This window comes from Chiloscyllium plagiosum, unplaced genomic scaffold (genome assembly GCF_037043375.1).
Source record: "Chiloscyllium plagiosum isolate Xiang-an unplaced genomic scaffold, Cpla_swu_hap1 HiC_scaffold_6, whole genome shotgun sequence".
NCBI classification, from domain to species: Eukaryota; Metazoa; Chordata; class Chondrichthyes; order Orectolobiformes; family Hemiscylliidae; genus Chiloscyllium; species Chiloscyllium plagiosum.
The window spans coordinates 15,776,318-15,791,191 of record NW_028270144.1 but is presented as its reverse complement, the minus strand read 5'-3'; the positions used below and the strand labels follow the sequence as shown (position 1 = coordinate 15,791,191).

General features: G+C 43.4%; 1 protein-coding gene across 4 annotated transcripts in view; it reads right to left on the bottom strand.

The window, feature by feature from the left end:
* The window catches only part of LOC122550468 (ankyrin repeat domain-containing protein 10), a 60,808-nt gene extending 49,637 nt beyond the window's left edge, over positions 1–11,171 (bottom strand). The window contains exons 1-2 of one of the 4 annotated variants that reach the window (XM_043691231.2): positions 10,812–10,951; positions 5,783–5,938 (exon numbers count right to left, since the gene is read on the bottom strand). Coding sequence is in view for 3 of the 4 variants with exons in the window: in XM_043691232.2 (XP_043547167.2) it covers positions 10,812–11,015 (204 nt within the window). In the remaining variant the exon portion in view is untranslated. Of the gene's footprint in view, positions 1–5,782; positions 5,939–10,811 lie in introns of all 4 variants that reach the window. The other 3 variants (XM_043691232.2, XM_043691229.2, XM_043691230.2) reach the window with 3 other exon arrangements.
* Between the last annotated feature and the right edge of the window lie 3,703 nt (positions 11,172–14,874).

The following is a 14,874-nucleotide window of genomic DNA, read 5'->3' as shown; positions in this document are numbered from 1 at the left end:
TTCTATTACTTTGTGTGCTTTTTTTAAAAGATTAGATTAGATTCCTTAGAGAGTGGAAACAGGCCCTTCGGCCCAACCAGTCCACACCGACCCTCCGATGAGTAACCCACCCAAACCCATTTCCGTCTGACTAATGCACCTAACACGATGGGCAATTTAGCATGGATTCTGGATCAGTGGTGCTGGAAGAGCACAGCAATTCAGGCAGCATCCGAGGACAGGCAAAATCGACGTTTCGGGCAAAAGCCTTTCATCAGGAATAAAGGCAGAGAGCCTGAAGCGTGGAGAGATAAGTTAGAGGAGGGTGGGGGTGGGGATAGAGTAGCATAGAGTACAATAGGTCTGTGATAGCGAGTTTGTTTCAGGACATGGTTGAAGAGCTTCAGGGCTGAGGAAATGACCTGGGAGTTGCAGTGGGAGAGAGACTCCCTGAGATTCTTGTAGAGAGAGGAGGAAAACTTCTTCAAGGCAGGCATCCTTGCAAGAGGATTCACAGTAGGGTTAAAATCCTGGCCTGCACATCTTTGGACAGTGGGAGGCAACCGGAGTACCCGGAGGAAACCCACTCAGACACGGGGAGAATGTGCAAACTCCACACAGACAGTCGGCCGAGGCTGGAATCAAACCTGGGACCCTTGCGTTGTGAGGCAGCAGTGCTAATCACTGAGCCATCGTGCCGCTTTTGCATTCGGTGGACCTCTCAATTATCTAGAATATTTGATGCTGGCACACTCCTCATCCCATAGGTGTGTATTTAAAAGCATAGTTTGACCAAATGTTTATGGGGAGGGATTGCTCAAAGTGTTTTTTTTCATCATATTTATCTGTTCAGATAATTAAGTGAACGTTATAGAACCAGACTGATACTTTAACTTCACAAATCTCTAGCTATCTTTGAATCAGCTATAGATTACATCAAGTGCACTTCCTACCTGAGCTTCAGCAGTAGGATGAACACTAAATCTGTAGCATGGCAATGAGAAAATACATTTATTTAGTAATAAGTGATAGCTATGACTCACTACACATTTACAGTAGATATAAGTTTAACTATTTCACTTTGCAAAGGAGGAAAGAGTTGTCATGGCTGTTGTCCTAAGCTGTAATAAGCACAAATCAAATACAGGGTTGCTCAATATTAATCTTTGTATAACCCATTTTGTTTTCATTGAGTGTTTATTTGGTCTCTCGTGGGAGAAAGTGAGGACTGCAAATGCTGGAGATCAGAGTCGAAAAGTGTGGCGCTGGAGACGCACAACAGGCATCTGAGGAACAGGAGAATTATCGTTTCTGGCATTCCTGTTGAAGGGCTTATGTCGGAAACGCCGATTCTCCTGCTCCTCAGATGCTGCCTGACTTGTTGTGTTTTTCCAGCCCCACACTTTTTGACTCTGATCTCTAATGGGACCATCTAATTTGCTGAAAAACAATTTCCAAACGTCACAACACAAGGATATTTAGCTTCCAATCAAATATAATACAAGATGAGATCAGACGCTGGTTTCCCAGCAACTAGTATTTCACTATCTGATCAGTCAAATCAGCAAAGGAACAGAATCTCCAACTGCCATCCTAGTTAATATAACTCAGTTCAAATCCCGATTACTGCATTCGCTAAGCACACTCTTGACAAAGGGCGGATGAGGGCTGCTGGGGGCATAAGCTAAGACACGACAACCTTTCTAACCAATAAAGACAAGTACACCAATCTTGTGAAACAACTTGCAAGTTCCCCCCTACAAGTAAAGCATTTTGATTTGAGGTATATGTGAGAATGTGTATAAGGTATAAGCAGCAGGGAAAGATACAAGTTTGAGTTTTGGGAAACAAGAGGCTCAACTGAGCATGACTCAGATCAGATAAGACCTTGCAGTTAACAATGGGGTGGTGGAGCAAGGGTAAAGGGTTAACAAGGTGGAAAAGCATTCATTATGTAGAGCCATTTACCAATATCAGAAGTATTCAGTATGTAAGGTCAATTTAACAAGGTGAAAAGTATCCATTATGTGAAGCCAGTTAAGGTTAAGAACATTCACTGTAACAGCAGATGGCATAATCTTTAATGTTGATGCTCGCTGATTGTAATGATCACCCATATCAATGTGTACGTTGCCTTATCTGGATGCTCCTCCCTGTAAAATTACTACATAATTCATTAAGGAACTGCTATTCCAGAGAACCATGAATTCATGTCTCTGTGCACACAGGCAATTATTCTCTCTCCCTCCAGGGCCCGGAATAAAGGTGAAGGAGGTAAAACTATGTCTGAGCATTTTGCTTCGACTGGGGGGTGGGGAGAAGAGAACAGGATGACATATGGGCCAAATGGCCTCTGTGCTTTACATTCCTTCTTCACTTGTGTTATTATCCAGTAATCCCCAAATTCAACCATATCAACATAAGAACAGCATCCAGTCAAGTCAACAAACTGTTTAAAAAAAAGGCACAGTCTTATACAGGTCATCCATGTCCAACAACAATAAATCACACAAATGTTTACATTTGAATTAAGTGGATCCTTTATACACCTGATTAGACATACCATCAAACTCTGGGCCTTGTATATGAAAAGAAAAGTGGGCCATATTCTGACTGAATCTATTTGCTAATCTCACAGGCATCAGAAACCACTCCACAATACATGAGGCAACTTAATTTATGCTACAAAGAGGTACTGATAGTTAAATCGCTAAATAGAAGGTTTGGATTATGGCGTTCTATGAAGTAATGCAGTTACTTTAAATGAATTGGTGATTCATTTGCTCATTATAATATCTGCTGCTATCCTAATACTTACTTATAAACAGAAAGCACAGGATTGGCATCAATTGTCCGAGTCCTTAAAAGGATATCATTAATCTTGCCATGGTTATGAAGAAACAAATGACAAAAGTAAATTCACAAATGTGTTTAAACAACAATCCTTTTAACTATCTGTGCTTACCATGAATAACACCCAGTGTATTTTCAGAAGTGATGTGCGCCTAATGCTTTTTAAAAGTTCAATTTGGACAGGGTTACCACAGCTGCTTTGTAAAATCTGGCATTCATAAGTACATATTCTTATTACTTAAAAATAATTCTGCTGACTGCTCTTGGCACCAGAACCACATTTCCTGAGCCTCTGGCATCTTCAGCTGAAAGCAACTGCTACAGTAACCTGAAACAAAAACTCACCCCAACAGTAGTAGCAAATAGCTAACAAACTATCCTCCTTGCTCCTGCAAACTGTTTACTAAATCAATTAGTGATAATTCAGTTTGAAGTAGCTAGCTGAAGACAGGTTAACTGAAAATAAAAAGATGCATTCATGTGATTTCTTCATTTATGCATTATGATTTCTCCAGGTGCAATGACAACCAATTTTATAACAAACAAGATCCCATACTGTCAAATGAAATAAATGAGCAGTGAATATATTTTTGGCGATGCCTGTTAAATGAAAAATCTTGATCACTTGACGAGGAGAACAATAAATAGTGTCTTTGGATTTTAAATATTTCTGCAAGTATAAGACATGGATGGGACCTCAGCTTAACATCTCAGCTCAGTGGCAAGGACCAAATTGTACATGACAACAGTGCAGAAGGTCCATCACAGCTCAGATGTGCAGCCGGACGAACAGAGAAAAAACAGGTACAGAATCTGCTGCAAACGCCTATTGTACACCTGTGTTCAATTCTGCTCATTATCTAAGAAAAATGTCCAGCTATTTGACTTTGCAGAGAAAATTTAACCTGCATCTGAATTGCGAGGAGTAAGTGAAGGACCTAAGATTGAGACAGGAAATGGATCAGGGCAGAAGCCATTAATGAATTCAAAGTTCTTGAGTAGATAAAGTGAATTCAGATCTCGACTTAATTGAGACCCAGGACATGAGCAAACTTAGGAGAGAGAAAATACAAAGCCATTTGCAATTCAGTTATTTATCAAACATAATGCAAGTATGCAATGGAGGTTGGGAGGGTGCCAGCTCAGACAAATTTTACACAGCAGGACTAGTTGATGGAGGTGCATTAACTTCAGGATGCAGCTATAACAACCTTTCTGGTTATGCACTTATCAGAGACCCGAAAGAATTATCATAATCAGAAAATGAACAGTCAAAAGGTGGTGAAATGATTTGACAACAGGCATAATTAAAGAATTCAGATGATGATCTCCCCAAACTAGGAACCATTGCTAATCAGAAGTAAACTGCACCCGTCTCTAATTCACTGGACATTTACACAACTGTTTAAATAACACAATAAGAAGTTTACATTCAAAAACCCAATTTAACCAAATAAAGTACTATCCCCTGACACAGTAGCTTCCAGACTTTTAACAACTGTCTGCTGACTTACGATCTAACCGCACTGACAGAAGGTGCCTCTTTGTGGTGGATGAATTTGGACAATTTAATTCTTAGCTCTCGAAAACAGACTGGATACATGCACAGTGAAACAAACCAGCTGCTTATATACGCACCGTGAAACAAGCCAGTGCCTATTCATAGTCAAATGTTTGCAAATGCTTTCAACTGTCTAAATTCCATTCTGTTCACCATCCTCCTGCCAACTAAGCAAACAGCAACAAGGAAACAATTCAGCCACTCAAACCTGTTCCTCCATATATTCAAAATTTGATTTGATTTATCCTTACACTACAAAACAGCCTCTGGACTCGATTTGGAAAATCCTCTTTTTGGTGGGGGAGAAAGGCTTCAGGATTTCCTCTTCCCATGTCAACTGTTAACATTGACTCCCAAATGCATATAACATTTTGCCTATTCAAACCTTTGCAGTCACTGTGGGGAGAGGCAACAGGGAAGGTGATATATTATTTGCATCCAGTTTTAAACAGCAAATTTAAGAATAACTGAGAAAATGTCAGAACTCTCCCCTTGTGCAAATACGTCAACAGAATCAACGTTTTGATTCTTGCTTAATTATTGAAATCTGCAGACTAGAAAGGAACATGTGAATGCCAATCAGAAACACAGCAGATGCTATGATACTGGCCAACACCATTAATACTTCCAGTTTCTCTGTAGTTGATGGGCTACAGAATAGGTTATCGTGTAATATTAATTCATCAGAGTTAGGGAGAAAAGAAGCTTTTCTGGAAGGCATGAATCACTGCACAAACTGAATTAAATTTTATACTTAGCAGGAAAACGTCCAGAGTAAAATCAGATTGTTTCAATGATCTGCAGGCCATTGGCTTATCAAGCCTGCCACGTTGTTTCCCTTCTGCTATTTTTCTGTTCAACTGTCCAGCGTACTCACTACACATCCAAGATATCTCCATGTGACTTCAAGTCCCCTTTGAAATAATCAAAAGGTAGAGAATACCATGTGCTACATGCAAACATACTGCTTCAAACATATCTAAAAAGTTCTCACAGGGATTAATTTCGTTTGTGCTTCATTATTAGTGTTTCACCAAGAATGAATCAGTATTTGCTTTTCTGTATTCTTGAAAACCACCCTCAAGTCGATTGTTAAACATCTCAACTGGCTCAAAGAAAAGTTTAAATTGGAGCCAATTAACATTCAGACCCTCTCATCCTTGTGGAAGGTCCCAGTGAATATGGAATGCAACTTTCCCATCATATTCACATCCCTCCTGTCTTGTGGGGTACCGAGAAATGTATCATATGCTTGTATGAAATACCACAGTATTAACTTAGCAACATCTTATGCTCAGTGTAAAATACAAGGTTTTTTGTTTTCAACGTACTGGGAGAAAACATTGTTCCTTCCTTTCCTTGCAGTTTCTAGCTTTAAATTGATGTTACCTCTGTACAAACGGTTGTCTTGGAGCTGGCCAGCAGCAGAGAATGAATGCTCCAGTGCTTCTGATGGCCCGCCTCGCAGCGTATCAATCAAATTTCAAAGCTGTAATCAACCAATCAACCTGTACTTTCAAGCACTGCGATCCAGTACCTAATAATCTTCACAACAATTTGTACAAAGAAAAGGTTAGAGCGTACCTAAAACAATATACAGGAACAAAGTGAATTAGGAAGGGCAGCACTTAATACAGAGTCTTGTCAGTTTGGAGGTATTCCTCCTAACCTCAATAAAAGTAACGTGTAGATTAGGTAGGAATGTGTTTAATGTGTGATTTTAGTTAGAATTTTTGGCACATTCTTCTCAGTAAACTCCAGATTGCATCAGATTGCACTGAGGCCTGGGGGAGTGGAAATGAAACAGCACAAACCTTACTGTGTTAAATCAATGATCTTTCATCACAACTCAAGTTTCAAAATATAGCGGACCCAAAATGTTTCACTCCATAGACGCTGTTTGGTTGGCTGTGTCTTTCCAGCCTTTTGTATGTTCTTATTTCAAATTTACTATTTACAGCATTTTGCTTTTTGTACAAAAAAAATCTTGTTCTTTTCTTTAAAAAGGGACTAAATTTGAATATGCTCCTCACTTGCTGAATGTGTCCTTTTGAGAATTTACAACAAATGTAATCAGCTCTGTTTTTTTTCCCCAAGAGGGAAGAAAGTGAGATGAACTTTTGGACTGAGTGCTCCATCCACCACAGCATGGGAGTTCTTGTCAACATGTAACATCTTAACATTTCCTACATAGGGTGAGAGGCTCAAGGGCAAGGAACCACATGGAAATTTGCCAGACTACATAACTCTGGCATACTTGAGCAAGATGCCTGTGTTCTATATGGAAAAACAATGTTTGAACATAGAACATAGAAGAATACAGCGCAGTACAGGCCCTTTGGCCCTCGATGTTGCGCCGATCCAAGCCCACCTAACCTATACTAACCCACTATCCTCCATATACCTATCCAATGCCCGCTTAAATGCCCATAAAGAGGGAGAGTCCACCACTGCTACTGGCAAGGCATTCCATGAACTTACGACTCGCTGAGTGAAGAACCTACCCCTAACTTCAGTCCTATATCTACCCCCCCTTAATTTAAAGCTATGCCCCCTTGTAATACCCGACTCCATACGCGGGAAAAGGTTCACACTGTCAACCCTATCTAACCCCCTAATCATCTTGTACACCTCAATCAAGTCACCCCTAAACCTTCTTTTCTCTAATGAAAACAGCCCCAAGTGTCTCAATCTTTCCTCATACGATCTTCCTTCCATACCAGGCAACATCCTGGTAAACCTCCTCTGCACCCGTTCGAGTGCCTCCACATCCTTCCTATAGTATGGCGACCAAAACTGCACACAATATTCCAGATGCGGCCGCACCAGAGTCTTATACAACTGCATCATGACCTCCAGAACTCAATTCCTCTACCAATAAAAGCCAGTACGCCATATGCCTTCCTCACTGCACTATTTACCTGGGTGGCAACTTTCAGAGATCTGTGTACATGGACACCAAGATCCCTCTGCTCATCCACACTACCAAGTATCCGACCATTAGCCCAGTACCCCATCTTTTTGTTATTCTTCCCAAAGTGAATCACCTCACACTTAGCTACATTGAATTCCATTTGCCACCTTTCTGCCCAGCTCTGCAGCTTCTCTATATCCTGCTGTAACCTGCCACATCCTTCCTCACTGTCAACAACTCCTCCGACTTTCGTATCATCCGCAAACTTGCTCACCCAACCTTCTAACCCCTCTTCCAGGTCATTTAGAAAAATGACAAACAGCAATGGTCCCAAAACAGATCCTTGCGGAACACCGCTAGTGACGGCACTCCATGAAGAAACTTTGCCATCAACTACTACCCTCTGTCTTCTTCCATCCAGCCAATTCCTAATCCAAACCTCCAACTCACCCTCAATGCCATATCTCCGTATTTTCTGCAGTAGCCTACCATGGGGAACCTTATCAAACGCCTTACTAAAATCCATATATACCACATCTACCGCTTTCCCCTCATCAACCTCCTTCGTCACCTTTTCAAAGAATTCAATAAGGTTTGTGAGGCATGACCTGCCCTTCACAAAACCATGCTGACTATCCTTGATCACATTATTCCTATCCAGATGTGCATAAATCCTATCCCTTACAATTCTCTCTAAGACTTTGCCCACAACAGAAGTGAGACTCACCGGTCTATAGTTACTAGGGTTATCCCTACTCCCCTTTTTGAACAAGGGAACCACATTTGCTATCCTCCAGTCTTCTGGCACTACTCCAGTAGACAAAGAGGACATAAAAATCAAGGCCAATGGCTCTGCAATCTCCTCCCTTGCTTCCCAGAGAATCCTAGGATAAATGCCATCAGGCCCAGGGGACTTATCTATTTTCACCTTTTCCAGGATTTCCAACACCTCTTCTCTACATACCTCAAAGCCATCCATTCTACTTATTTGTGACTCAGTATTCACATCGACGACAATGCCCTGTTCCTGAGTAAATACTGAAGAAAAGTATTCATTCAGTGTCTCCCCAATCTCTTCCGCCTCCACACGCAACTTCCCACTACTATCCTTGACTGGACCTATTCCTACCCTAGTCATTCTTTTGCTCTTGTGTCTATTCCTATTATCTCAGTCCTTGTGCAGTTGGCTGTATCTGTTTCATGGCTAGTACTAACATGAATCCATGCCTTAATATTAAACAGTCTGGTATAAGACATCTATCATTGTGGAACCAGGGGAACTGCAGTCTGCTCAGTGCCTGGCACTCTGGCGAACATGGTTTTCTAACTGTATGTTCCCAGGTGATCATAAGGGGAAGATCCCATGGAATTCGCATTTTGCAGGTTGTAAATGGTCTGTTTGCTGACTTCCATCATCCCTAAACTCTAATTTCCTTTTGCCACTTCTAAATGCATGCAGTTTTCCCTGCCGCTATTGTGATAAGTACTAAACATAAATCTCTCTATTAAACTTAACATGATGATAAAATTTCTTCTGAGTGGAATATACTTAATCTTGGATGACTGGCAACTACAATTTGCTCAGTGCCCAAATCCCTGGAGACTGCTATCTGCTAATCCTTGATCATGTGCTGATCTTGAAGGCTTGAAAAGGGAAGTAGTGCTCAGTGTCCCTGGGGGTTCCTGTGTTTGTGATTTTGGGGGGGGGGATATCACTATTTTTTTCTTGGGCAATGGCTTCACATGCTTTCGTTTGTAAAGTAAGAACACAAAATTAACACATCATTGGAGATGATTCAGCACTGCCTATAAGATCAGGTGTCCAAAATACAAGAGCCAAATGCTGTGCTGGGAGGAGGTGAAAAGCTGGAATTCATACCATGGAATGAGAAACCCTACGACCCTGAGTTTCCTGATGTGGGGAATTAAATTCTTCAAATAAAATGAAGTCAATTCATTTGTTTAGAAAAACATTATTCTCCAATGTATAAGGACCTTGGTTTAAAGTCAGAGTGTTAAGTAAAATGAGAGATAATTTGGTCAGTCAGGTTATTTTAGGCAGTGAACTATTTCTTCATATATTACATTTAAATGTGAAATTCATATTTTCATATTTGTATTTATAGGTCCAGCTTAAGTTAGGCAAGTCAATATCATTTGCTTTTTACACATGATGATCATATGGGCGATTAATGTGAAGTTGGGGGGGGGGGGGGGGGGAAGAGAAAGGATTGTTGTGCAAATCTGTGGTTGTAGCAGAAATGAAGCATATTGCTGTTTCCTGTTTTAAAGTCAGAGATTATGTCCTTGTTTCTTTATTTGAATCAGAAACTGCTGTTCCACATTTATAATGGAAACTACCTGAGCAAACTTGTCACACTGGTTAGCCCACTGCCAGTGATGCACTGCAGCATTACCACCAACAGGAAGATATCATTGCAATACGACATGTTTACATCAAGAAGTTTCAATTAAAAATGTGGATACAGGAATTAATAGAAAAGTTGACATAAAATGAAAGTGGATGGAAGATTTTAAAATATTTAATTTAGATAACTTAAGTTTACATATCTAACCACCCGTTTAATTCATATATTCAAAATATTTTACTTGCAATTTTGTTATATCAATGTGACCTACAGTTGTACAGACTGCCTTAACACAAGATTTATTGACATTCACTGCCTAATGTTTTACTTCTTTCATATTATGCAGTTTGCATTAGTCTATACATAAAACATTTTACATCGAGGGAATCTGACAGATATCCAATTATTGCAGTTAATGACTTGCATCTGTAAACACTTGTCAACTCACCCATGTAAAATTCATTTCCTCAGATTTTTAATAGAAGCTGTCTGTGTAGACTTGTCACACTGCAAAGCTGTAATGCCCTGTCACTGGATTCATATAAGTCGCAAGTGTATTTTACAAGCCTTATTGCCGAGATAAGATGCAATCAAACAGTCAATGCTTGTATTTGGGTGAAGCAAGGTAGGAAGATGGCAAATAATTGAACCAATATGTGTGTGGAATGCGGCTCAGAGCTGGTTTCAAAGCCATATTTTAGATTCCCTACAGTGCGGAAACAGGCACTTCAGCCCAACAAGTCCACCTCCTTTGCATTACATTTTCCCAACATTTAACCTGAGGCTCATGCTTACAATGGAAGACATAGCATGGTGCCCCTGCAGGCAGAACAATGTAACTGCAGCGTGACATGTTTACATAGGAAAATAAGCACGGTGTGGGTGAGGAAGGCGAGGGCAAGTTGACAAGTGTGCAGACTTTTAATATTTTGGTGGGCTTACGTTGTGATATTTACACCTATTTAATGCTGGATGCGGTCATTAATACCTAACCTTCCATCCTTACCTCACACATTCTCTACATTATTATTATAATAACAATAATCCCCTCTATGCCAGGCCCTCACAGCAGCTTCCGACACGATGCGCAGCCGCGCCTTCACATTCCCCTCGGCGGCCCTTAGGCCGGCCTTACCTTGCCGAAGTGAGCAGCCCAGTGGAGGGGGGTCCACCCGTAGAAGTTGTCCTCGACGCCGATGTCAGTGGGGGAGGAGGCGGCCAACAAGGTGCGGAGAGCCCCGGTGTCGCCGTCCCTGCAGGCCCGGTGCAGCGGGAAGCGCAACGACAGCAGCTCCTCGCTGGAGAAGCCGCGCTCGCGCTCCCGCTCCCAGGCCGCCATAGCAGCAATCGGCCCCGGCTCCACTCTCGCTGCCTCAACCCTCCTCCTCCTCACCACCACCTTCCCCAAACCCTCCCCACCGGCACAAGGCGGCCCCCTGCTTCCGGGCGCGGTGCTCTCAGCTCGGACTCGCCCGCCGCTCCGTTCCCCGCTCAACAGGCGCCAAGACAAAGGGAGAGCCGTAAAACCTGGAACCGCGCCTCACGGCAAAGGAACCCGGCTGGAAAACCCGGACTGGATCACTAACACGGACCGGATCAATAACACGCACTGGGTTGTTAAAACCCGGACTGGATCACTAACACGGACCGGATCAATAACACGCACTGGGTTGTTAAAACCTGGACTGGATCACTAACACGGACCGGATCAATAACACGCACTGGGTTGTTAAAACCTGGACTGGATCACTAACACGGACCGGATCAATAACACGCACTGGGGGTTGTTAAAACCTGGACTGGATGAAGAACATGGACCAGATCAAAAACACAGGCTGGAATTTTAAAACCTGGACTGGATTATTAAATCCCGGACTTGATTATTAAATCCCGGACTGGATCAATAACACAGACCAGATCAAAGAGACCCACTGGATTGATAACACGGACTGGGCTGTTATAACCTGGACTGGATCAATAACACGGACCGGATCAAAGACGCCCACTGGATTGATAACACGGACTGGGTTGTTAAAACTTGGACTGGATCATTAACATGGATCGGATCAAAGACACCCACTGGATTGATAACACGGACTAGGCTGTTAAAACCCGGACTGGATCAATAACACAGACGGGATCAATAACACAGACTGGATCAAAAACACGGAGTAGCTTAATAACACGGACTGGGTTGTTAATAACCGGGCTGGATCATTAACACAGAGAGAGTAAGCACTGCAGATGCTGGAGAATTTTCATTCATATTCATATTGATATTCATCATTCCTGATGAAGGGCATATTCCCGAAACGTCGACTCTCACGCTCCTCGGATGCTGCCTGACCTGCTGTGCTTTTCCAGCACCACACTCTCAATACTGGATCAATAACACAGACTAGAATCAATAACACGGACCAGTGCCCCACAGCAAGGAACGTGGCTGGAAAACCCAGACTGAATCAATAATATAGTCTGGGCTGTTAAAACCCAGACTGGATCACAATAGAACAGACTGACAGACTGGGCTGGCAAGATCCAGATACCTGGACTATGTAGTTAACACTCGGACTGGATCCCCGTAGAATGGGCTGGCTTGTTAATACCCAGAAGGTGTTATTCTATACAACACAGACTGGGTTGTTACAACCTGGACTAGATCTCCATTGCATGGACTGGGTCATTAAAACCCGGAGCAGAGCATCGGTGCTTTGTTAAGAGACATAAAAACAGAAGAGTTGCTGTAAAACTCAAGAAAAACAAAGTCCCAGACTGGTTCCACTGGAAAGTCCTGAACTGCAGCCTCAGTGATCTGCAGCAACTTCAAAGGGACAGGCATATCCAACTTCTCATCCTCTCATGTTTTTTATTAATGGGTAAAGTGTAGTCCAGAGGACGATAGGACTACTTCTCATTAGAGGGACAAGTGGTGGTGGTTAACCTGAGGGTCACCACACTTTGGATGAGGTTTAGAGGTTGGTTGATCATTTTTGTGGTGAACTTAATCATTTTATTTATTCTTTAATGGGATTTGGGTTTTGCTGGCAAATGCTACATGTGCTGCACAAGGCTGACTACATTTGAAAAGATAGTCAGCAGTTTATTTGGTGTTCCAGGTCTTAAGCCAGTGGTGAAGAAATAACAATATAGTTAGTTCCAAGTCAGGATGGTGCGTGGTTTGGAAGGGAGCTTGTAGATTTTGGCATCCCGTGTGTCTGCTACACTTGTTTTTCCAGTTTGTGGAGATTGTAGTTTTGAAGCTGCTGTCAAAGTAGTCTTGGTGACTTGTTTCAGTGCAAATTGCCAGTGTGCATAAAGTTAGTGAATGTGTAAATTGGCAGATGAGTTGCCAATCAAGTGGATTATTCTGTCCCGAATGAGGTTGAGATTCTTGAGCATTGTTGGAACTGCACCCATGCAGGGAAGTGGAATTATTCCCTCACAATCCTGACTAGTGCCTTGTAGTTGGTGGATCGGCTTTAGGGAGTAACAATACAATTCCGAGTTTTTGTCCTGCTGTAGTAGCCACAGTGTTTATGTCAATGATCCAGTTCAGTTTCTGGTCAATGTTCTTGCCATGATTTTGATTGTGGGAGTTCCGCAGTGGTCATGCCAAATGGAGTTGGTTAGATTCATGCTTGCTCGAGAAGATAATTACTTGGCACTTGTTGTGGTAGGAGAAAGTGAGGACTGCAGATGCTGGAGATCAGAGCTGAAAAATGTGTTGCTGGAAAAGCGCAGCAGGTCAGGCAGCATCCAAGGAGCAGGAGAATCGACGTTTCGGGCAAAAGCCCTTCTTCGGGAATGAGGAGGGTGTGCCACGCAGGCTAAGATAAAAGGTAGGGAGGAGGAACTTAGGGGAGGGCCGTTGGGAAAGCGATAGGTGGAAGGAGGTTAAGGTGAGGGTGATAGGCCGGAGAGAGGGTGAGAGCGGAGAGGTCGGGAAGAAGATTGCAGGTCAAGAAGGCGGTGCTGAGTCCGAGGGTTGGGACTGAGATAAGGTGGGGGGAGGGGAAATGAGGAAGCTGGAGAAATCTGCATTCATCCCTTGTGGTTGGAGGGTTCCTAGGCGGACGATGAGGCGCTCTTCCTCCAGGCGTCGTGTTGCCATGGTCTGGCGATGGAGGAGGCCAAAGACCTGCATGTCCTTGGCAGAGTGGGAGGGGGAGTTAAAGTGTTCAGCCACAGGGCGGTTGGGTTGGTTGGTGCGGGTGTCCTAGAGGTGTTCTCTGAAACGTTCCACAAGTAGGCGGCCTGTCTCCCTAATGTAGAGGAGGCCACATCGGGTGCAGCGGATGCAGTAAATGATGTGTGTGGAGGTGCAGGTGAATTTGTGACAGATATGGAAGGATCCCTTGGGGCCTTGGAGGGAAGTGAAGGGGGAGGTGTGGGCGCAAGTTTTGCATTTCTTGCGGTTGCAGGGGAAGGTGCCGGGACTGGAGGTTGGGTTGGTAGGAGGTGTAGACCTGACGAGGAGTCACGGAGGGAGTGGTCTTTCCGGAACGCTGATAGGGGAGGGGAGGGAAATATATCCTCGGTGGTGGGGTCTGTTTGGAGGTGGCGGAAATGTGAAAGGATGATATGATGTATACGGAGGTTGGTGGGGTGGTAGGTGAGGACCAGTGGGGTTCTGTCCTAGTGGCAAATGGAGGGGCGGAGTTCAAGGGCAGAGGAGCGGGAAGTGGAGGAGATGCGGTAGAGAGCATCTTCAACCACGTCTGAGGGAAAGTTGCGGTCTTTGAAGAAGGAGGCCATCTGGGTTGTTCAGTATTGGAATTGGTCCTCCTGGGAGCAGATGTGGCGGAGGCGAAGGAATTGGGAATATGGGATGGCGTTTTTACAGGGTCTGTGGTGGGAGGAGGTGTAATTTAGGTAGCTGTGGGAATCGGTCGGTTTATAGTGAATGTCCGTGTTGAGTCGGTCGCCCGAGATAGAAATGGAGAGGTCTAGGAAGGGGAGGGAGGAGTCTGAGACGGTCCAGGTAAATTTGAGGTCAGGGTGGAAGGTGTTAGTAAAGTGGATGAACTGTTCAACCTCCTCGTGGGAGCACGAGGTAGCGCAGATACAGTCATTGATGTAGCGGAGGAAAAGGTGGGAGGTGGTGCCAGTGTAGCTGCGGAAGATGGACTGTTCCACATATCCAACAAAGAGGCAGGCATGGCTGGGGCCCATGCAGGTGCCCATGGCTACTCCTTTGG